The sequence below is a fragment of the Drosophila takahashii genome, chromosome 3R (genome assembly GCF_030179915.1).
Source record: "Drosophila takahashii strain IR98-3 E-12201 chromosome 3R, DtakHiC1v2, whole genome shotgun sequence".
NCBI lineage: Eukaryota > Metazoa > Arthropoda > Insecta > Diptera > Drosophilidae > Drosophila > Drosophila takahashii.
In genome coordinates, this window is record NC_091681.1 from 9,750,007 (window position 1) to 9,772,268 (window position 22,262).

The window sequence follows — 22,262 nt, forward strand, 5'->3', positions numbered from 1 at the left end:
CAATGTGTTCTCAAAAGGTATTTTATTAAGATCTTTTGATCAATAAAAAAAGAGAACGATATATTCGGGTTGGTGTTCCGACTATCTAATACCCGTCACTCAGCTAAAGGGAGTGCGAGGGAGATGGATTTATAACATTTTTTGATTGCGCATAACTTTTTAATGAATGGTCCGATTTGAAAAATGTCTTCTACATTTCGATAGGCATAAATATACACAACGAAATTGCATTTATACTTCTCGGAAATCTTTAAATGTGTGGGCGCCAGACACATTTTAAAATGGTTAGTGGGGGATTGTGGGCGTTGTGGGCTGTGGGCTGAAATAAACTTGCGCTGCGTAGGAAGCCCAAGAATATGTGTAGGAAATCTCAACCTTCTAGCTTTTGTAGTTTCCAAGATCTCAGTGTTCATACAGACGGACAGACAGACATGGCTAGATCGACTCGGCTAGTGACCCTGATCAAGAAAATATATACTTTATAGGGTTGGAAACGCTTCCTTCTCTTTGTTACATACTTTTGCACGAATACAATATACCCTTTTACTCCACGAGTAACGGGTATAAAAATCCATTCAAAAGATTAATCATATAATTCAAATATAATAATTTGGGACAGCCCAAAGAAAAAGAGAAGCATACAAAAACAAAAAGTTCAATTTAGATGGACGGACTGTTGAAGACGGTTGCACCGAGTTTGCCAAAGATGTGCAGTGTACATATGATAAAATATGAAATTTTTGCGAAATAAAAGAACAATTTAAAATTTAAATAGTGATTTTCCTTCGAGTGTGCTGATCAGTGATCACTGTGAGTGAGGGGTCACTTTGCTTGGTAGTTAAGCTCCGCTCCGGACCAAAATCAAAGGGGCGAGGGGCCAGGAAGATCGTTCTAGTCGCTATCGTGCCTGTCGTAATTACGCCACGCGAACATCTTTGATGGGGAGTCGTGTGTTGACAATCTGTTAACTTTGGAAATTGTGCTGCCCGGATTGCGTAATGAATGGCGATCCCCTGGCGAAAAGCTTTCCCCGACTTGAGGTCTGTGAGGATCGCAGTAGCTGGCTGCCTTTGACATGGTTCGATGCGGAGGCTGATTGTGGAGGAAAATTGTCGAGATGCACGCAATTGGTGAGCCAGCCAAAGATAATTCTCCAGGCCTCATCCCAGTGATAGCAGCATTAGATAAGTTGAGGTGTGCTCAGATGTTTGTTGCTCACTCACAGTTTATTATTCAATCGGATGTGAGCTTGCAGTTGGTGATGGCTATTCGAACTGCCAGTGATTGGGGATTTGGGCAATCAAGGGTCGTCTTTACATGACTTTTTAAGAGAAAGATCCGCTAGAGAATTTTCCGCAATTATCCAATAGAATGAAAGATGAAAAAGAAACGGATCTCTGAAATAAGAGGACTTTGAATAAGACTAACAAAGATACTCAAAACAGGGGAGAGAAAGCATCTGTTTGACCTATTTTCATTGCAGTTTTATTTAGATAGATTTAATTTTCTCTTCAAATACTATCATTATGAGAAATATTACGAAAGACCATCGAACTCTGCTGCTTTTCAGTTTTGTAATCTCATAAAACACAGCCTGTCCATCTCCTGTTATGTACGAACCTTTTTCCACATCTCACATTCATTCAGATGGCAAAGACCTTGAATTAGCGTGACAAACCTAAGCAAGTGGGGCTAACGTGCCAGTAATAACAACTCCGATCCCGGTTGCCTAATGCTGAATGACTCTGATGATATGGTAACCAGTGGCTTGGGTTACGCAGCATCCGCTTTGAGTTAGAGACATCCTCGATCGGGTTTACTTGGTTTATTTAGCTCGAACTGTGTGCAATAAATTAGGACTTAGACTAGGAACACTACATTCTAATTCAGATTGATCCACTCGTCCAGCGGGATCTTGGCGAAGATGCGATCCATGAAGTTGCGGATGACCAGAGTGAGTTTGGAGCGGAGCGCCGGTTTCATTTCCTTGAGCAGCTCCTGGGAGTTGGAGTTGATGAACAGGTTGAGGGCAGCCTCTGTGGGGGATTAGCAAGTTTAGTATTTGAATCACTGACAACGTCATTAAACGCCTCTACTTACGTATGACGGAGTTCCCGTTGGCGATGTTGTCCACCCCCATTTGGATCTCCTTCACATTGAAGTCCATCTTGACGGAGTCCGTGGTCAGGTAGGTGCGTCCGTCGGCTCCCTCATTCGCCACCGCCTTGAAGTAGATCTTGGCCTTCACTCCCTCTGCGTGATAGAGAGTCATTAGTAGTGCGTCATCGCAGCCCAGAGGCCCGGTACCCACCATACTCCCCCCAGTAGTCGCCGGCTCCGGAGGCCTTCACCAAGATCAGCACACCTGTGGACCTGTACTGAGCCTTGACGCGAATGCGGGGTATCTCGCACGTCAGCTGGAACTGCAGCGAGTCCAAGTCGGAGCTGCAAAACAGACGCGGTGAGATATGGATACTAATGGGCGCCCCTAATGGCAATGACAGTGACAATCTGCGAAGTAATGGGCTTAGCGAAAAACTGCCATTTCATTCGTCTCATGCGAAGATGAGCCGACGATTTTTGTCGTGTCTTTTCGGCCTTGGAGCTCTCTGGAGTCCAAGTCTTAGATCTAAATTTCGATAGCAAAGAGAGCTACTGAACGAATTTAATGCAAGACTCAGAGAATAATATTAAAAATACTGAATACCCTTGCAGTAGGAACAATGAAAATTCCTATTTCCCACACTTTAAATATTGAAAACAAAATGCTGCAAAGAATTCTTCAATCCTGTGGGAATTTTTGCAATTTCAATTCCCAAATGTAGAATGAGTTTTGAGTACCCTTCGCCAGGGTAAAAAGCGACAGAAATCGAAACCGATGTTGGAACCGGCCCAAACACTTCTCTCCACTTAGAGAATCTAGCGTTGGCACACTTTTCTGGCTCGTTTCTTGGTCAACGATCTGTGGGCCAGTCGTCTTTACCTGTGTCGTGTTTATGTCTCTGCCACTCGGAATCTTTTATTTTTCGCCAATTGAGAGCCAAGTGTCTGTTGTTGGTACTACAACTATTGTTGGTGGAGCTGTCGTTCCAAATACCGGAAAGTTTAGCTAAGAGTGTTCTTGGCTTTGGGTGTTGCATAATTCGAGACCGGTACAAAATCAGAGGCCATCAAGGAGAGTGGGTCAACTGGTTGGAGAGTAACTCTTTTTAAATGTGGAAAGAAGTTTAATACAATAAAGTGAAATGCATTTGAACCAATATGAAAAATTACTCAAGATATTTTTATTGGATAAGATAATTGAAGATATTATTTTAATTGATTTGAATTATCTTAACACCTTAATAGCGAAAATGATTTACTATCATGTTTTTTTTTGCTCTAAACTAATTTCCCCTTTTTAAAAAAAACTCCCCATTAACTGAATTAAACGACAATTATCATTGAAACCAATTTCCCGCGAACCATTTAAATATATTCATATATCTGACTATTTCCAGATAACACATGGCTTTGAGTTCCCAGTTTTCTGATTTAACCCCAGAATAAGTGGAACCAACCAGAATGGGCAAACACCTTGTCGTCGATAATTACGCGTCAAAAATGTATTTTAATAAGAAACCCGCGCGAATGCAAATTGATCTGGGCAAACATAAAGCGTTCAAGTAAGAGTTAAAGAACCATTGAAATGCAAATCGGTTATTGCTCAATCGATTTCCCATCGTCTGCCAAACGTTTCGTCCATAAATCAAGACTATGAGCAATAAGGTATTCGCAAGGCTTTGGCAAACCCCGTCGAATGAGTGGAAACTGCGCTCATTCAAGTTAGCTCCCACCATGTTGACAAAATGCTAAGTGGAGATCGCGTGCTGGGAGACACTGATTGAGTGGCCAACTGACTGACTTACTGACCGATGAACTGGGCGGTTAGGCAAATGAGCAGCAAATTAAATTATAATAATAAGGCGGTCGAAGCTTATATTGTGTAAAATGGTCAGACGTTAGAATGCAGTTCCCTCAGGTAATGAACACAGAAGAGGTGCATCTATCACTATTCCAAAATCAATTAGCTCAGGATTAGATATAATCGAGATTGACAAAGCAATCATAAATCCCCGATGCTCTTTAAAATGTTGCTTTAATTATAGTATTTGACAAGTATTTTGTATTGAATGCACTTAAAATTAAACACTGGGTCATAAAGTCATGATAATTAAATTCAATTGTATATACTGATTTTTAATTATTTTACAAAGCCAACCTGCTATTAAGAGTGCTGTAGCAAACCTCATTTAATGGCAATATGAATAGTCAACTGGATAAATTATTTAAAAACAATTTTGTACAATTGGACCTGAATTAAAATGCACTTTCATTAACGCCAAAATAATATTCAATAGGAATGAGGCACAACTTCCAGGCATAAATCAAACATTTTCACTTAGTTCTAAAGAAGTGGTTAGCTTACCGAATATTGGTGACCGTAATATTGCTCACACCGTAGGCTTGAATGTTGCGGAAAAGAGCGCGATAACCATCCGGTCCACTTCCCAGCACTATGCCGATCTCATCAATCATCACGGGTTCAATCTGTTAAGAAACACAATTCAAATAATTATAATGTGGTAACTGATTTAAAGTCATACCTAACAAAGCCCACCTCCCAAAGACCATATCATAGATCTACATAAGCTACACAGACCAAAAAATGTAGTTTCAATAATATCTAAATAAGATTAGTAATAAATGTATTTTTTTGATAGTGTTTAAATTAAGCTTTCGGTATACAATCTACACTATATAAACTTTTTAATATTTAGTATGAAATTTATACAACAGAGCTCAGAATTATATTATTTAGTTCCACACTTTTATTCTGGGCCTAGTAAATTTTTCATACAAGTTTTAACAGTTAAACTATGGATTTTTGGGCGAGAAACGCATAATAATCAATTCAATATAACTCCTGAATTAATATAATATATATAATAATATATATAAATAAAAAAAATGAACGCGTATTTTTTAAATAAACTCATAAACATTGTTGGATCTACATAAAAATAATGTTTAAACTTTAAAGATAACTTTTGTCTGTTGCATGGAGTGTTTTCCTCTCCGCACATTTTTCTCACCTCATAGACGTCCAACTCGGGAACTCCCTTCTGCAGGTAGTGGACCAGCTTGTTGCCACTTTCCCGAAGACATTCGTTGATCTGGGCCTCATCCCGGGGACATTGTTGTAGGTAGTAGGCTGGAAGATGTAGAGTTCGCAGGGTGAAACAATGGGATGTAATAATGCAGGCTGTGGTCTCTAAATGTCATGTTTTGCCTATTCATGGATGGCATTGTCTCTCTGCCGCGACTAAATTAATCAACAGAGGCTCACAATGAAAATGAAGATTCGCTTTCCTGCCGTTAATTGCGATTCCCAGGTGAATGCGTCAGCTGACGCGGGTTCAAGTTCACAATTACCTCGCCGATCACACAACGATCGTTGTGAACATGTTCGGTTTGAACTATGAATCCCTGGGATGGGACAAACTGGTGACAGGTTTATTGCCGGGTTAATTACCGTAGTTGCGGTGGGGAGGGTATAGGTGGAAACCAATCCAAAGGCCTGGTTCAGGGGTTGATTTCCCTATGGTTTGTTATGATTGTATTCTCACCATTAGGTGAGTTCTTAGTTTTTCGCAATTTTCGGTTGGCTTACCGTCACGATTGTGCAATAAAAAAAGTAAAGTGTAGATTAAAGATGTTTGTTTTTAAGGAAACTTGAATATCGAAATTTGAGACTCGAATCTGTACTTTAGGTAACCGGGTAATAAACGGCCGAGCCTGAACTATTAACCTAGACTATCGTGGTCATCAATTGCTATTCTGGAACGTACTTGGCACAAGCCGACTTTCCTTGTTGCCGGGGCACGTCTTTGGGGGCGGGTAATTAATCAGTGCCAAATCTATGGGCCACTTAGTCCAAGTTGGTCGGCGGACGTGTCTAAGGACCGGCTGGAAAGTCGGCGCCGCGATTGATGTAACTTAGAAAGCCGCGGCCAAATGGGAATCACTTATTATATAGTTTGATCGCTACTTACGCTGCTCCTGGGCCAAAGTGGTGCCCAGTACAGAGACGAGCAATATGAATCCAATCTTGCGGCACATTTTTCGGTTCGTCTGCATGAAAGTACAAGTATCGGAAGTTATAGACGGGCGCTGTGTTTCACTTTTTGCTAGTTTCGTAATTGATTAGCACGTTTTGGCGACTCTCTTCAGCTTATGGATATACATATGTTAATTTCGGTTAGATGACGTAGCTGGCTGCTCTTTACGAGCGAAAGTGAAAAAGTCGGGAAAGAATTTAAGTCGCCGAAATCCGAAATCCGATTGGGTTTCACTTTGCGGCGGAAATTCTTTCGTTTTCGTGCTGGAAGTGGGTCAGAGAGCCAGGCCCCAACCAGTTCACTGTTTGTTCTTGAATAAAGAATCGGACTGTCTTCTGTGTGCTGTCTTCTGCTTTCTTCGGCTGCGCTTACTTTACGTCCAACTTTCACGCGGCTCAACTGAGGAATGAGCTCGAACAGCGTTGGTCCAAGCCATTTTAACCAAGAAGAAGTCGGCTCGAAAGCGCCGACAGAAATGCAGCGAAAGAGCTGGCGAAAGAAAAGCCGAACAAAAGGCCTTTTTGCCACACCCCAGAAATCGGGCGTAGTAGACAGGTCGTCGGCGGTATCATCGCTGTACGGTGAAAAAAACATACCCACTTTAAAAAACTCTGTGCCATCAAAACATGGCATATAAACTTTATAAACAAATAACAATTATTAAGTAATTTAATTATGTTTACTATTTAAACTACTGTCTGGAGGTTTATTTTGGTATTTGCTAGGCTCAATGTTATTTATATGTTGTGATACATTTAGTTTCTTAAGTTATCTTGTTGAAATTTGTAGTACTACGTAGTATTATTAATGAGAAATTACAAAATAAATAATAAGTTTAACAAATTAAAAAAAAATGAATGAAAGCAAAATAAAAGATTATCAAACAACTTCGAATGAGTCAAAAATATTTCAGACTCAACAATTTGTACAAATTTTTATTTTGAAATCTTTTTTTTTTTCAGAAATTGTATTAATATATTTTAGCATTTTTCAGTTGTCTCAAATTTGTATCTCTTACCCAAAGCAGCTTCCCTTCTTGAGCTGATAATCACTATGGACGGCAGTCTATGTAGTGACGAAGCGCACCAGGAGAGTGTGCGAAGGCGACTACTATATATACACGAAGAAATGAAAATCTACTGTGATGGTCCGATCATAATGAATAATACACCTATCGAAAGGTATTGCGAAAACTAACAGGATTGCATACCAAGACTTTAAGAAAATCAATTGGCTTGGGAGAGAGAGCGGTGAAAGTGAAAAAGTGAAAATTTCGAAATTTGGAGCTGTTGGGGCCGGTGGGGATAAATGCCCCCTCGCAATGTTTTAGTTGTATTCCTTTTGAAAATACCCGTCGAATGAGGGGTCATTTGTCAAAATCCGACCCTCCGTTCAAAAGTTATAGCCAAAATAAGATTTTCTTCTTCTTCCCAAAATGAAAATTTAATTCTGTTTGTCCACTTGTCCACTTGTCCACTTGTCCACTTGTCCACTTGTCCAAAATATGTTTTTTAAGTTCTGAAAATTTGATATGACGTTTATCACATCGATGTAAAAAACTTTTGTTCTACCACTTTTGGAAAAACTAGCTAGTTTAGCGGGAAAACAGCTATAAATAGCTAAAATTCGGAAAGCCGTAACTTCTATACTACTAAAGCTACAGACTTGTGCTGCATCTCGTTTGAAAGGTATTTTTAAATGCTATAAACGCCTTCTATATGCAATTTGTGTAAATGTAATAGTTAAAAAGATATGAACAAAAGAATTTTTTTTTAAACTTTCTTTTTAGCTTTTTTTGAATTTTCTCAAAAACGGCTCTAACGATTTTCCTTACAACTTTGAACTGTATAGCCCTTGAGATTCCTTAAATTTTGGTATATAACACATTACTGTAAAAAGTCACGTTTAAAAGTTATTTTTATACGAAAATAGCCACTTTTGCCAGCTCGAACAACTAACGCTCCCTGAGTATTGAATTTTGTGGGAGGGTATCCGAACTGTATTTTAGGGTCATGGAATCAGTAAATTTGCACTTAAGAGTTCCATATAGGAATCTTTTGTTCTACGACTTTTGGAAAAAGCCGCTACTTTAGCGGGAAAAAGCTAAAAATAGCTAAATTTCGTTAGTTTGTAAGTTCTACACTACTAAAGGTACAGACATGTGCTATACCTCGTTTAAAAGGTATTTTGAAATACTTCAACGCCTTTTTAACTTAATTTGTTAAAATACAATAGTTTAAAAATTATGATTGACCAATTTAAATTTAAATGTATATATTAGCTCCTATGAGAGCAAATGTAAACAAACAAAAACTTCTGATATCAAATAAAAACACCTCTTAACGAGGTAAAAAACTAGTGACGACCGCACCTTCAACATACAAAAGTTCTGATATCAACATTTGTGACGAAAAATTATTACACTCGTCATTAAATAGACTTTCTAATCTTTTCTCATTCGTCACGCTGCAATAGAAAATGCCCGTAAAGGGAAAAAGGCTGGAATAGTTTGCTAGGGCGGGCCGAATGAGAAAAGATTAGAAAGTCTATTTAATGACGAGTGTAATAATTTTTCGTCACAAATGTTGATATCAGAACTTTTGTATGTTGAAGGTGCGGTCGTCACTAGTTTTTTACCTCGTTAAGAGGTGTTTTTATTTGATACACATTGTACATGAAAACCTTTGTACCTTCCCCTACCCACCGACTTGGAACTTTTTATCTCGGTGTATAGTTGCGGGTAGCAATTTAGCCTGCAGGCCTGAAGGTTAAGTGCAAAGGGTCTCTGACTCGGAGCCCAACCTCCCACACTCGCGATTGCAACTTGGTAATGAGGCTGCCATGAATCATCCAAGCGGCTTGGCATCATTAGCGATTCTCCAAGCCGGATTAGCCCAGTGCCGTGCTCTCTCTTATTTCTCACCATTTGTTCTTCTGCATTATAGCCCTATTGTGGGCCGCAGTTTCACTTGTGGCCAAAAGGTCAGGCCGTGCGATTAGAACGAAGAGCTTTCCAAGTGCCGAGTGCGGTAATGGGAACTCATTATCCATCCGTACGACCATACACATGCGTTGAACCCAGAGAGTGTGTTAACCCTAATAAATCAGAATTGTTTATGTGCGTGGTCAGTCGAAATGTTGGTTATCTGGAGACAAACCCTCGAATGAAATGCAATTGTCTTTCAAAACTTTTCAGGGAACTTTATGGGCTGTCGAGAATAATTTCGATTATTGCTGTCTGTTTTGCATTCAAATTGTAAATTTGAGGTGGAAACGCTTCGTGATTCGTGATGGGCTTGTAGAAAATTCCGGGAACAGAAAATTTTTAAATTTTTTGGTGATTTTTTAAAATGTATTTAATTTAATTCATTTAATGATATTTAATAGTTAAAAGAAACTAAAAAACGGAATGTTTTGATCGAAGATAGATTTTTACAAATACAAATATCTACACGAATTTACGTGTATGCGATGATTAGTTGATCCAAACTTTGGATTTTAAAGTACCACATTTTACATAGTCAAATTGTCAATTTAAAAAATTAACTCATAATCAAAAAAAAGTAAATTAATTGATCTCTTAAAATAATTACTCAGAAATATAAAAATGTAAAAATAATGTAATGTACAATGTAAATTTTGCAAGCCTTGCCCAAAAGTATGCCACGTATAATGCTTGTATAAACAGAAAAGTGAATTACATTTTACATTTCCATTCTGACTGCAAAAAAAACCTAGGACTAAAACTAACTTTTATTAAAAAAAATGTAAGCAAAAAAAAAACGACTATTAAATGTTGTATTGGTAATTAAATTTATATTTCAAAAATAAAAGTTATTTTAAGACTTTTGTTTCTTCCTTTTATATTTATACCCTTACAGAGGGTATTATAACTTCAGTCAAATGTTTGCAACGTAGTGAAGGAGAGGTTTCCGACCACATAAAGTAAATACTTATATTCTTGATCAGCACCGATAGCCGAGTCCATCTAGCCATGTCTGTCTGTCCGTCTGTCTGTTTGATTTAAGAACCATGTGCTAAAATAATAAAGATTCGTTCTTATTTCAAGAACATTTTAAACTCAACTAGATTTTAAGAACCAATTCAACTTAATTCAAGCACATTTAAAACATTTTGAACTTGAAAAAGGGTTTCTATTTTTAAGAACATTTTCAACTCAGATGAGAACGAATTTTCTCTGTGTAACACCATTTCGTTCTGATGTTGAGAACATTCGACTCGAGATGAGAACATTTGTGCTTACCCGGTTTTTAAGAACGAATGTTCTTAATTTGAGTGCAATGTTCTTGTTTTTTTCTTTGTGTAATTAATAGAACTATAACGAAGGTAAATTGTGTGTACTAACAGTTAACAACCTTAGACCGTTTTCTCGTCCGCCTGTTAAATTTAAAGTAGGGTTAAAACTCTGATTTCCCATACGATTTTATGGTTTTAACCCTACTTTAAAATTAACAAACGTTTGACACTCACCCAATATTTTCGATTGGTAAACTAAAGAAAACTAAAATAACGCTCGTTCTGTAATCTGAATATGGTCAACTGCTGAGGAAATACTATTGAAAATACTATGGGCAGGCAATATGCAATGTATCTATACATCACCATCACATTGTTATCAAAAATTGTATTGTCATAAGAACTGTTAATTCTATCTTTTAATACTTATAATTGTTAAGGTAATCTATTGTGCAGTCCTGCGCCTCCTTGTGGGAATATTTTCCGAGCATTATATATTTCGTCCAGCCAACAACAAAACAAAGGAACAAGAGTACATGCAAAACAGAGGCCCACATTTTGCTCGTCAGCACTGGGCTGCGTGTGTAGAATCGCTCTCAAGGTCAAGGTGGATTGGTGACTGGGTCAACGTCAACTAAAAAACCACTCGAGTGTGAATGCAATTGCGTGTCCCATCCCTTTGATCCGATTGGTTGAATGACACGTTTCTGGGTCACAAGGAAGCTGAAGCCCAAATTTATTGAGTGCGAATTGAAAGTGATTCTGAGTTTAGTCTAGAAAAGTGTCTGACATAACCGGTTTTCCAGCAAACGGTGTTAATTATATTTCTCAATCTTATTTATTACCTATTATCTTGATAATGGAATTTGCCATAATTTTTGGTGACATTTTTTCCGCTCACCTTTGCACTTTCCCACATGTGCTTAGTCACTTGGATAATTAACACTACGGCTGGTGTATACGAAATATCAAAGTCAGGTGGGAATTGCTAGGAACAACAACAAGGTAAATAAAACAATGAGATTTAAAAAATGTGTTTCTTCCTCCTTTTTGCATTTCACTACGCGTTTGTCATTATTCTCAGCCGTCTTTTGTACAGATACATATACACTCAGAGATGTATTTATAACCACATTTACCCGTATTGTGAGCTAGACGTGACAACAGGCTTAAGAATCGGCGAAGAGGCTTTTGTATAACAAATAAGACTTCCCATCGAGCTCCCCGATACTTCCCCATAGCTCTATTTGTTTGTGTTCAGGGCCATTGTAAACAGTTTAAGAGTTCAGTATGTTCCGATCGCGGTGCAAAGTATGGCCCAGCTAAGTGCTTTAGTTTCCCCGCAAATTTATCTGTAGATAACTGACACACAGAGAAAAATATCCACGTTCTTGAATATCAGTTCGATATTTAGTATGTTGGTATAACCAGGGGCGTAGGCACGAGGGATAGGGGTGTTCTCTCGGGTGCAATATAGTTTTCAGAAGTGTGCCACACAACATATTTACTGAAACCACCCAATCAAATCCAATAAACTACGTGGCATAAAAATTCCACCAAATTGGTAGACTTTCGCTTGGATGCTCAATGGAATCCTATCTAGACAGGTATATCAAGAATCTAGTAGATCTATGCTGGAACCCGTTCGGTCCATGAATAATTCATTTCAAGAGTGAGGAGAGTATTCCGGTCAACAACAAGTAAAAGTATTTTCTACATCGACTAGACTATGCAGTTTTAATCCACTGCTAATAAGCAAACATGCTAGCTTTTTTAAAGATCGATGCAAACTGAGTCAGTAGTTGGAAGGTCAATTAGCAGTGGAACTGCCGATTACTTGAGATGTGAAGTAAACTTATCAGATGAAAAGATAATTTAAATCTGAAATTCAAATTAAATTTAAATAATTTAATAACAAAAGTGTAATATCGAATGTGCTTTGCCTAACCAAAACTATCAATTTAATTCCTAAATAAATTTGCAATATGCCAATTTAACATTTAAATTAAGTTTCAATTGCATATATAATATAAAAATATTTGAGACACTTATTATATGATTTATAAACTTAGGGTATTGTAGCATTCTATTTCTTTTGAAACTCATTTTAAAATTAAACCACTTGTTAGTTCAATAAGAAGCTAATCATTTTGTTAGATAGAGTATTCCAACAGCCAGGTCTTTTTGATTTCGACCAGCCTTATAAGCACATTATCTCACTAAAATAGACACTTAAAGCGTCACATACATTTTTAATTAGAGGCGGAGACATTTTCACGAGCACTGGTAATGTGGTTTACTTGGCCAGCTTGCCTTGTTACGGTTTTAAGAAGACTTATATTCTATTTATCCCAAGGTTCTCACTGCAAAAGGAAGCTGCACGAATCTACAATTTTATGAGGTCCAAAGAGCTAGCTTCAAAAAGATTTCAAAGCGGGTTCCGCGGATCTTTGTCTCGTTAGGCTAAGATTTAAGATTATTTCTACCTATAAGCAATTAGAAGTTATTAATTTCTTTCGAAAACCGCAATCAGGGTTGTTTTGTGGTCGCTTAACAGAAGGTTAACCATATGTGAAGTTCATCAGGTGATACCCTAAACGCTCGTTTTGAAATTTTGCACCTCAGCGTACAGGCGATTGCGAAAATAGAATTGCCTAATTGCTTTTTATGGCACTCGGCAAAGAGGCAAACAAATCGAAATCTTGCACAGTAGTCAAAGAAGTAAAGAAGAGAGGACCCAAAAGGCGGCATTTCAATCGGTCAGTCAGTCACTGAGCCCAAGCCTCTCGGACCCATCAGATACTATATACTCAGATCGGCAAAGTTGAAGTTCTCTGCCGGCGCAGACGTCGACGGCGGGACTTGAGCTCGGCTTGGTTTGCATCTCGTTTCATTTTCCGCTGCGATCTGCAGCTTAGGGGCTTTAAAATCAGCGATCGACCGGCAACCAGCTCGCAGTTTAAGTTCTCAGCTTCGCGTTGACGGACGTTCCACCACTTGAATCACAAATAGTTCATAACTTTATAGTTTCCGACTCCGTTGCGTGTTGCTGCAGATTACTTTTCGTATTCTTTAAATTGTTCTTGAGTGATTCCTCTGCGCAAAATGATTAAATCCGTGTGCTTAATAATTCTGATCCAAGCGCTTTGGACAGTACAGGCTGAATCCCGTAAGTTTGGGTGTAGTGTTCTTAAAATATCAAGAAATATCACGTGGAACTTATCTAATATCTGTAAACTAACGAATGTTTTATTGTGCTACCATGATTAACCGCTCTCTAGGGAATGAGTGAACACTTTAGAGTCACATACATTACTCACTTATTATAATTATAGAAAACTATAGTTTTCTCAATTTGTAAAACCTCTCTCTTTAATTATTTTCTTTCTTAAAATTGGATATTTTTCAAATTATTGAACATCAATCTTCTAGTAATTTAGTTAAATAATTACTATTAGTCAGGGCAAAAAGCATAAATAGTATTCCGGTTAAATGTAAGTGACTCGGAGATTCTAGCAATTCGTGGCAGTTTTCTCCCAACTTTGTATTTAAATTGTTAAAATTTCTCTAAACTTTACGACGAGTGGTGATCTATTAACCGCAAATTGCACCCAACAATGATATTCATTTCGCTTAAAATCGATTTGTTTAAAAAATCTTTAAGTGGTGTGAGAAATTTTATTTTACAGTTTTAAAAGTTTGCCAACTCTTGACTTGGATATTATCTCACTGATTGAATTAGCACTTTCGTTGGCTTTTCACACCTTTTGTGTACAAAGAATGCAGCCGCATCTTCTGGAATATGTCAAATGTCAAGTTTGCCACCAGTTCCCCAAATCTACTCAATACGTGTTAATTGCATGGAGCGACACGGTTTTGTTTGACAAATGAGCGAAACAAAACAAAAAGGGGGACAAAGCCCCGGCTTTTCAGCCGTGGAGTCTCCACGAAGATTCGCTTCCGCATCGCACTCGAAATGCTGGGCATCCGAATGTATGTAAGCACTAAAAATGCAGACTATGAACCAAATCCATATTTAATTAACGCGAGCCGTGGCCGTTGAACAGCCTTCAACTTGAAATTTTAATCGCTCCCGCTGCAGCTCGCCTTGCCATCGAATGTCGCTAATAATACTGCCAGGCATAATAATAATAAGTTAATGATAAACCAGTAGCCCCGAATGTGTGTCATGTGCCACAGAATCGCGGCTCCAACAGGTTCTAGAGGTGCACTTCTTGGCAACCTTGCTGTCGAAACTAAACTGAAAATGAAACTGAAACCGAAACCGAATCGAGATCTTGATTTTGATCTCGTTCGGTTTGGAGGCCGCTGTGGCTTCGAGTTTTTTCCTTTTGAGCTCGTCTGCAGAGTCGATGAACTTTACAGGAATTGAATCTGTGGTTGTTGTTGATCTTCCATTTTGTTGGCACTTCTCACTGTTTTTCTTCCGATTGAGCCTGAGCTTAAGAATACGAAAATTAAATATGGGTGTTACTTGAAAAAGTCAATATTAAAGATCATTAGCCAATTAATGAAGGTCCATGGTGATTTAATTTGTATTCCATTTCCTATCAAGGCAGAAGAGCTATTTACAATATTAATATTACCATGACTCTAATTACTCTCTCCGTTTTTTTTACAGCCGCCTATATTAAACAATGCCGCAGGGATGATCCGAAATTGGTAGACTGTTTTATTGGAGCAATTGAACACCTGAAGCCCTACCTGGCAAATGGCATTCCCGATATCCAGGTAAGAGACTTTTCTCCTGTAGTTCACTGAGTTATTGCACTTTGCATTTGTTTTTCTCTGTTGCGTTTTCTTTGTAAACGAGTTTTCTGTTGCATAATAAGCAAATCAAATGAAAGTCACTGGGACTTTCGCACTTGCATAATGAGTATTTTCGCGGGAAAAAGCGGCGAAGGTGGTGTGGTTAACTCTCTGCACAGTGGTTCAACCAACTTGAGTATTTTTGTGCAATTCAAGTGTAACGAAAACTTCATAGTTAAAATTAAAAAGCTCTGTTAGATTTGAATTTTTTGAATTCTGTAGGAGGTATGTCATTTTACTCTACTTTTCCTTTTTCAGCTGCCGTCTGTGGAGCCTTTCAAGATGGATACTCTGGCCTTGCAGTTAACAGAGGGTCCCCAGGGATATAAGATCACCCTGAAGAACATGGAGGCCTTCGGGGCGAGCAACTTCCAGGTGAAATCCCTGAAACTGAGCGAAGGCAGCGAGCCCTTCAAGGCGAAAATCGTGATGCCCAAGCTGAAGATCGAGGCTAAGTACACCAGCTCCGGGGTCCTTTTGATCCTGCCAGCCTCCGGAGGGGGAGACTTCCACGCCAATTTCGAGGGTGTGAGTGCCGATCTCACGGGAAAGACTTCGATCCACGCGTCCAAAGGCGTAAACTATCTTCACATCGATGCTCTCAGCTTGGTTCTTGATGTGAAGGATGTCAAAATGAGCATCTCCGGCGCCTTTAATAACAACCGTATTCTGCGTAAGTCTCCTCTTGTTTTCCTACCAAAGATTGTGATGATAAAATCCTATTTGTTCCGCAGTGGAGGCCACCAATCTTTTCTTGCGCGAAAACTCTCAAGTGGTTTTGGAGGCCATGCAGGCGCAACTGCAGAAGAAGCTGGCCAGTGAATTTGGAAAACTCGCCAACCAGTTGCTAAAGAATGTTCCTATCGAGCAGTTCTACGTGGACTAGATTTAAGTGTTATAGATCCTAGCTAGTTAGTCTAAGCTAAGATTCAATAAGTGTAAATTACTCTAATGCTATGAACGATATGCACGATTTCTATAGCAAGCAGACATAGTGATAATGGCAAAGTCTGCGGGAATCCGTCAAAACATGATCAAATACAAATGATGCATAACTACATGGAAATAATACGAAGTATTATTAGAAACTAAAACGCCGTGATATTCTTTGTGCACAAAAATAGACCAAGCTAAAAAATGATAGCCAGATAAATTTTAAAGTTATACTTTTGATTGGCATGCAGACGTTGAATATGTTATTATTTGGTAATACACACATTAAATACATATGTACATTGTACAATTTATAAGATCATTTATTAAAAATGTTTTCCTTAAATATTTAAAAGTTGATATTAAAACAAGAAAAAACGCTATAGTCGAGTACTTCGACTATCAGATACCCGTTACTCAGCTAAAGGAAGTGCGAGGGAGATAGATATATAAACAATTTTGATTGCGTATAAACGGTTCGATTTGAAAAATGTCTTCTACATTTCTATAGGTATAAGTATACACAACAAAATTGCACTTATACTTCTCGGATATATTTAAAGATCTGGGCGCAGGACACATTTTAAAATCGTTAGTGGGCGATTGTGGGCGTTAAAGGGGGCGTGGCGCTCGGCTGAAATAAACTTGCGCTGCGTAGGAGGCCCAAGAATAAGTGTGGAAAATCTTAGCCTTCCAGCTTTTGTACTTTCCGAGATTTCAGCGTTCATACGGACAGACAGGCAGACGGGCATGGCTAGATCGACTCCTGATCAAGAATATATATACTTTATGGGGTCGGACACGCTTCCTTCTAGCTGTTACATACTTTTGCACGAATACAATATACCCTTTTACTCTACGAGTAACGGGTATAATAAAATGAAACGTAAGAAAAAGTTCTAGTTCAAAATCCAAACTTATTTGTTTTGCGCCATCTATCGGTCAAATACTGATTTAAATTCGTTAAAAAAAAATTTAAAATTCGCCTAGATTCGAACTCGCCCCGAATTTTTCCGTTTTTCCGATAAATTTCCGGTCGTGGCCAGAGCGGCAACGAAATTTGAAACACAGGTGTCGCTATTGACGCAGATATTAATTCATATTTAAATATGGATAACGGTTTGTGTCCACGTCCATGGTTTGCGTCCACGGGACTCATATGAATAAATATTTAACTAAGGTTAATGGTTTGTGTCCATGTCAACGGCTTGTGTCCATGACCATGGCTTGTGTCCATGGTACTCAAATGGATAAATATTTAACTTAGGATAATGGATTGTGTCCATGTCTGCGGTTTGTGTCCATGGCCCTCTTATGGATAAATATTTAACTAAGGATAATGGTTTGTGTCCATGGCCCTCATATGGATAAATATTTTACTAAGGATAATGGTTTGTGTCCATGTCCATGGTTTGTGACCATGGTACTCATATGGATAATATTTAACTAAGGATAATGGTTTGTGTCCATGTCCATGGTTTGTGTCCATGGTCCTAAAATGGATAAATTGTTAAGGGGCTGTCCATATATTACGTAATCAAGTTTTTGGTGATTTTTGACCCCCTCCCCCCCCTGGTGATCAAACGTAATCATTCAATAAACAACCCCCCCCCCCAATGATTACGTAATCCCCAGAATAAATTTTTTTTTGTTTTAATCTGTGGATTCAAACGGAGATGCAACCCAATCTTTAATATTGTTTATAAATGAAGTTTGGTATGACACATTCGGTTCGTCTACGCTGATATTATCCCCAACATACTCTTCGTCAAGCCATTCCAGGTCTTCGCGTCCTTCGTGTGATTGAACCACTAAACATTCTTTTTTTCGCCGCCCAGCCACTACAAAAATTTTTTCTCTGCTTTCCTATTTAAGTTTGTAGCAGGGACCGTAACTGTTATAAGTTTTATTTTAAAAATCACACCTTAACAGTTATTTTCTGATTTGTAAAGTAAAACTCAAGGAATAACCAGGGATCGCAAGTAAGAGTTACTTTTTTAAAAAAAATTGACAAATAAGTTTTATTTTTCAATTTTTATTATAAAAGTTGACAAATAACTCTTATTTGTTAATTTTTATAATAAAAATTGAAGCATAAGAGTTATTTGTCAACTTTTATAATAAAAATTGAAAATAAAGATTGAATTGATATAACTCTTGAACTGTACGGTACATTGGTTTAAAATTTATATATATATAATCTACGCTTTAATACCTTTCTGTTGATATGCCATATGTCCCCAAAATATTTTTTATAATAATAATATTTGTTACATCATAAAAAATATTTTGGGGACATATGGCATATCAACAGAAAGGTATTAAAGCGTAGATTATATATTTTTAAATTTTAAACCAATGTACCCCACAGTTTAAGAGTTATTTCAATTCAATCTTTATTTTATTATAAAAGTTGACAAATAACTCTTATTTGTTGATTTTTATAATAAAAATTGAAGCATAAGAGTTATTTGTCAACTTTTATAATAAAAATTGAAGCATAAGACTTATTTGTCAACTTTTATAATAGAAATTGAAAAATAAAACTTATTTGTCAATTTTTTTAAAAAAGTAACTCTTACTTGCGATCCCTGGGAATAACTGTTATTTTTTGAGTTTTATAATAAAATTTGGCAAATAACAGTTATTCGTCGTGATCAAAAATAAAACTCAAACATGATTTATGGCGATTTTGTGGGTAAAATAAATTTAAAAAAAATATAGGTATAAAATATGCACGGTTGCCTTTTTTAACAAATTTTTAGTAAGTTATATAAAACACGGGAATCATGTTTTTTTTAATTATTTCATTTTTTCAAAAATGTCAAGGGAATAACTGTTATTCATAAAAATCAAAAAATAACAGTTATTTTTTGAGTTTTATTATAAAAATCAAAAAATAAAAATCATTACGGATTTGTAAACTACAATGCGTGATTTTTTTGTATGAAAAATTTACAATAACACTTATTTTTGGTCACTGGTTTGTAGATAAATTTAAAGGAAAAAAGTTTTTAAATAAATTCTTTAAATAAAAAAATTAATATAAAATGATTACGTAATCATTGTACAAGACCCCCCCCCTCCCCATGTAATCAAACATAATCATTTCAATGACCCCCTCCCCCCCCCTAGGTGATTACGTAATATATGGACAGCCCCTAACTTAGGGAATGGTTTGTGTCCATGTCCATGGTTTCTGTCAATGACCGTGGTTTGTGTCCATGGTACTGAAATGGATAAATATTTAACTAAGGAAAATGGTTTGTGTTCATGTCCACGGTTTGTGTCCATGGTACTCAAATGGATAAATATTTAACTAAGGATAATGGATTGTGGTCCACGTCCAACGTTTGTGTCCATGACCATGGTTTTTGTCCATGGTCCTCATAGGGACAAATATTTAACTAAGGATAATGGTTTGTTTCCATGTCCATGGCTTGTGTCCATGGTACTCATATGGATATTATTCCGAATCTTATTTCGGTTCCGGTTCCAGTTCCGGTACTGGTCGAGAGAGGCCAATAGGTGGCTAAAGTCTTGATGCCGATCAAGAATATGTATACTTTATGTGGTCGAAAACGTCTCCTTCACTGCGTTGCAAACATCTGACTGAAATTATAATACCCTCTGCAAGGGTATAAAAATACTAGACTTAGCTGCAACCCAAAGAACAGAACATTAGATCTTTGGCTGTGTATGTGCAGAAGTGGTGTGCCAATAACAAGTTATAAATGGAAGGAAATCCCCAAAAACCAATGGAAAACTGACTGGAGGAGTTGCGGCAACATACATCGCTAAGCCAACAGGAAATTTAAAGCTGGCGACCGAGGTCGGCTCAACATTTTGTAATATTTCAAAATTGGCGCCAGTTAATTTGTTTGCTGTTTGTGAACCCAGCTGGTTTACAATAAGACCATGCTACGGCTAGTGAAACTCTTACTTCGTTGTGAAACTGAAACTGTAGCGCTTGCTCAGAGAAAGATACTTTTTTAGCGCCATCTGTTGGTCATTCTGGGAGAGAGTACTGCGTTGCCACTAGTGCGAGGTATAGGAAGGATACCGCGGGAGAGCAACAGTGCCTGAATTGTTCGTCATAGAACTGCACCGGGCCAAAAGGAATTGCATCCAGCGAATCCAGAGAAGAAATAAGGCGACGAACTACCATCGAGCCAATTATCTGAGGCGAAAAAAAAACCCAGGCGCAATCGAACATAGTCGCCAGTTTCGCGGTGCTCTGAAGGTTTACGCAACATCGCCGCCACGATCTGCGGTTAAAAATTATTTTGGGAGCTTAAAAATACCTTCATTTGAGCCGAAGAGACTCGTCGTTCCGGCCAAATCACGACCTGGGAGTCGTCCGGGAGTAGCCGCCACGGAAAGGCGAAAAAAAATTTGTTTTAAAAGTTGGTCAAGGTTATGTAATAAGTTCGTCGAAAGAAAAAGGGTAAGTTTATTTTGTTCTGTGTTAGTGTTGTTTGGGGACTTACTTTGATTTAAACCCCAGTTTAGGTGCTGCAGTTCAAAGGATGCCCCAAAGTCTCAATACTCCTGGCCCATGAAGTTCACTTTTTCTGTGTTTGTGTGCTCTTTCTTTTTGTTATTATCCCTATTTAGCCTTCATCGAGTCGACTAATGCGCTTTTAATAAAACATCTATTTAAAACCCCTTTGAATAGGCGACAATCGAAAAAAAAAACCCATAATTTAACTTCAAAAGAAAAGAACAAAAAGAATTAAAGAAACCAAAATGGCACACTCAGAGAAAAAAAAGTAAAGTAAAAAGCTAAATTGAACTAAAATTGAAGATGGTTTGCGCGTGGCATCTTTCCATTTAAATAATTAAATATTTAAAAATATTAAATCCAAATTAAATCTAAGAAAAAAAATAAATTACCTAAATTAAAATTAAATACAACATTTTTTAAGTCGATCGATAAAAATCCCCAGGCTTCAGCTAAACATATTTATATCTACAAAAATTACTTACAATTATTTATTACATTTTAACTTATTATTATATTTTTATTTATTTATTGCATGCATGTTCTTTGGTTTAGCTAAAGTAAAGGTTTATGTTCTTAGTCGCTAAATAAATTTTACAATGATTTGCTAAGCAGAAGAAGTAGCCGCAGATAGCGTTGTTTGCGATGTAGGGTAGCACTTTTTGAAGGAGTCAAGCGATGAAAAATGTGAGCTACCAAAGGTAGGGTGGGCAGACCAAGACCTCCACGACATCGAAGGTGGAGCCAGACGAAGGGGAATTAGTAGGGAACGTTAAGTAGTACTTTAATGTGTGTGTTTTTTTTTCTTGACCCGGTTTTCAGTAGGCGATGCACGCGAGTATCTCCTTATTATTAGTAAAAGGCATCACGAGTCATCGGCAAGACCATCACACCCATAGCCGAGAGCCAGAACCGATGAAATTTTTCGCGTGCGCCGATGGCTCGGGACAACAGCTGGCCTAGATTTATGAGTATCAACATAGCGAATAGTTACAAAACTCTTTCCATTTCTTACGCTCTTAAGCAGGCCATCCACAGTCGAATTTGTTCGGCGAACATGTTTGTGTGTTCATCGTTGGTGGTAGTGTTCCCGTTTAGATTTCATATAAATTTGTCCGACGTTTTGTTCGACAAAGGTAGAAACGATTCTATCTTGCCTGTGTTCGCAAAAATGTTTGTCGAACAAAACGTCGAACAAATTTATTTGAAATCTTAACGCGAACACTGCAACCAACGATGAACACACAAACATGTTCACCGAACAAATTCGAATGTGGATGGCCTGCTTTACGCTCGCTTTGCTTTCTCTCGCTCAGACCTAGCGTTTTGATTGCACTTCGGGGTGTAGAGGTGGAGAAACATCGATAAAAACATCGATGCATTGATGTTTTAAAATTTTCTAGAAACATCGATGTTTTTTTGCCACAATCGATGTTTTTGTCACATCACAAATTTTTGAGAAACGTGCGGAAGGTATGTAAGCGGAAAATGTGTTTATAACTTTAATTATCTACTATATTGACATTTTTTTAGATATTCAACTGATGGTGTAGGAGGAAAACGGCGGTGGATATAAA

General features: G+C 37.7%; 2 protein-coding genes across 2 annotated transcripts; one reads left to right on the plus strand and one right to left on the minus strand.

Annotated features, from left to right (window-relative positions):
- Window positions 1–1,810: 1,810 nt before the first annotated feature.
- Window positions 1,811–6,614, minus strand: Jhbp2 (Juvenile hormone binding protein 2). The gene is made up of 7 exons (XM_017154537.2): window positions 6,534–6,614; window positions 6,096–6,174; window positions 5,136–5,254; window positions 4,469–4,590; window positions 2,312–2,445; window positions 2,101–2,253; window positions 1,811–2,036 (listed from the first exon to the last, which is right to left on the minus strand). Exons 2-7 carry the CDS (start codon window positions 6,160–6,162, stop codon window positions 1,882–1,884), a joined length of 750 nt encoding a protein of 249 aa, XP_017010026.2. The 5' UTR covers window positions 6,163–6,174; window positions 6,534–6,614; the 3' UTR covers window positions 1,811–1,881.
- Window positions 6,615–13,388: 6,774 nt separating this feature from the next.
- On the plus strand, window positions 13,389–16,503 carry Jhbp1 (Juvenile hormone binding protein 1). The gene is made up of 4 exons (XM_017154413.3): window positions 13,389–13,587; window positions 15,061–15,170; window positions 15,507–15,921; window positions 15,983–16,503. The coding sequence occupies exons 1-4, from the start codon at window positions 13,524–13,526 to the stop codon at window positions 16,132–16,134; spliced, it is 741 nt and encodes a 246-aa protein (XP_017009902.1). The 5' UTR covers window positions 13,389–13,523; the 3' UTR covers window positions 16,135–16,503.
- Window positions 16,504–22,262: the final 5,759 nt, after the last annotated feature.

Excerpts from the sequence above, each read along its gene's own strand:
- Jhbp2 (XM_017154537.2), bottom strand. The coding sequence starts at position 6,162 with ATGTGCCGCAAGATTGGATTCATATTGCTCGTCTCTGTACTGGGCACC. Across the intron at positions 2,254-2,311 it reads CGACTACTGGGGGGAGTATG|AGGGAGTGAAGGCCAAGATC; the intron begins GTGGGTACCGGG and ends TCTATCACGCAG. Across the intron at positions 2,037-2,100 it reads CAACGGGAACTCCGTCATAC|AGGCTGCCCTCAACCTGTTC; the intron begins GTAAGTAGAGGC and ends AATCCCCCACAG.
- Jhbp1 (XM_017154413.3), top strand. The coding sequence starts at position 13,524 with ATGATTAAATCCGTGTGCTTAATAATTCTGATCCAAGCGCTTTGGACA. Across the intron at positions 15,171-15,506 it reads ATGGCATTCCCGATATCCAG|CTGCCGTCTGTGGAGCCTTT; the intron begins GTAAGAGACTTT and ends TTCCTTTTTCAG. Across the intron at positions 15,922-15,982 it reads TAATAACAACCGTATTCTGC|TGGAGGCCACCAATCTTTTC; the intron begins GTAAGTCTCCTC and ends TTTGTTCCGCAG.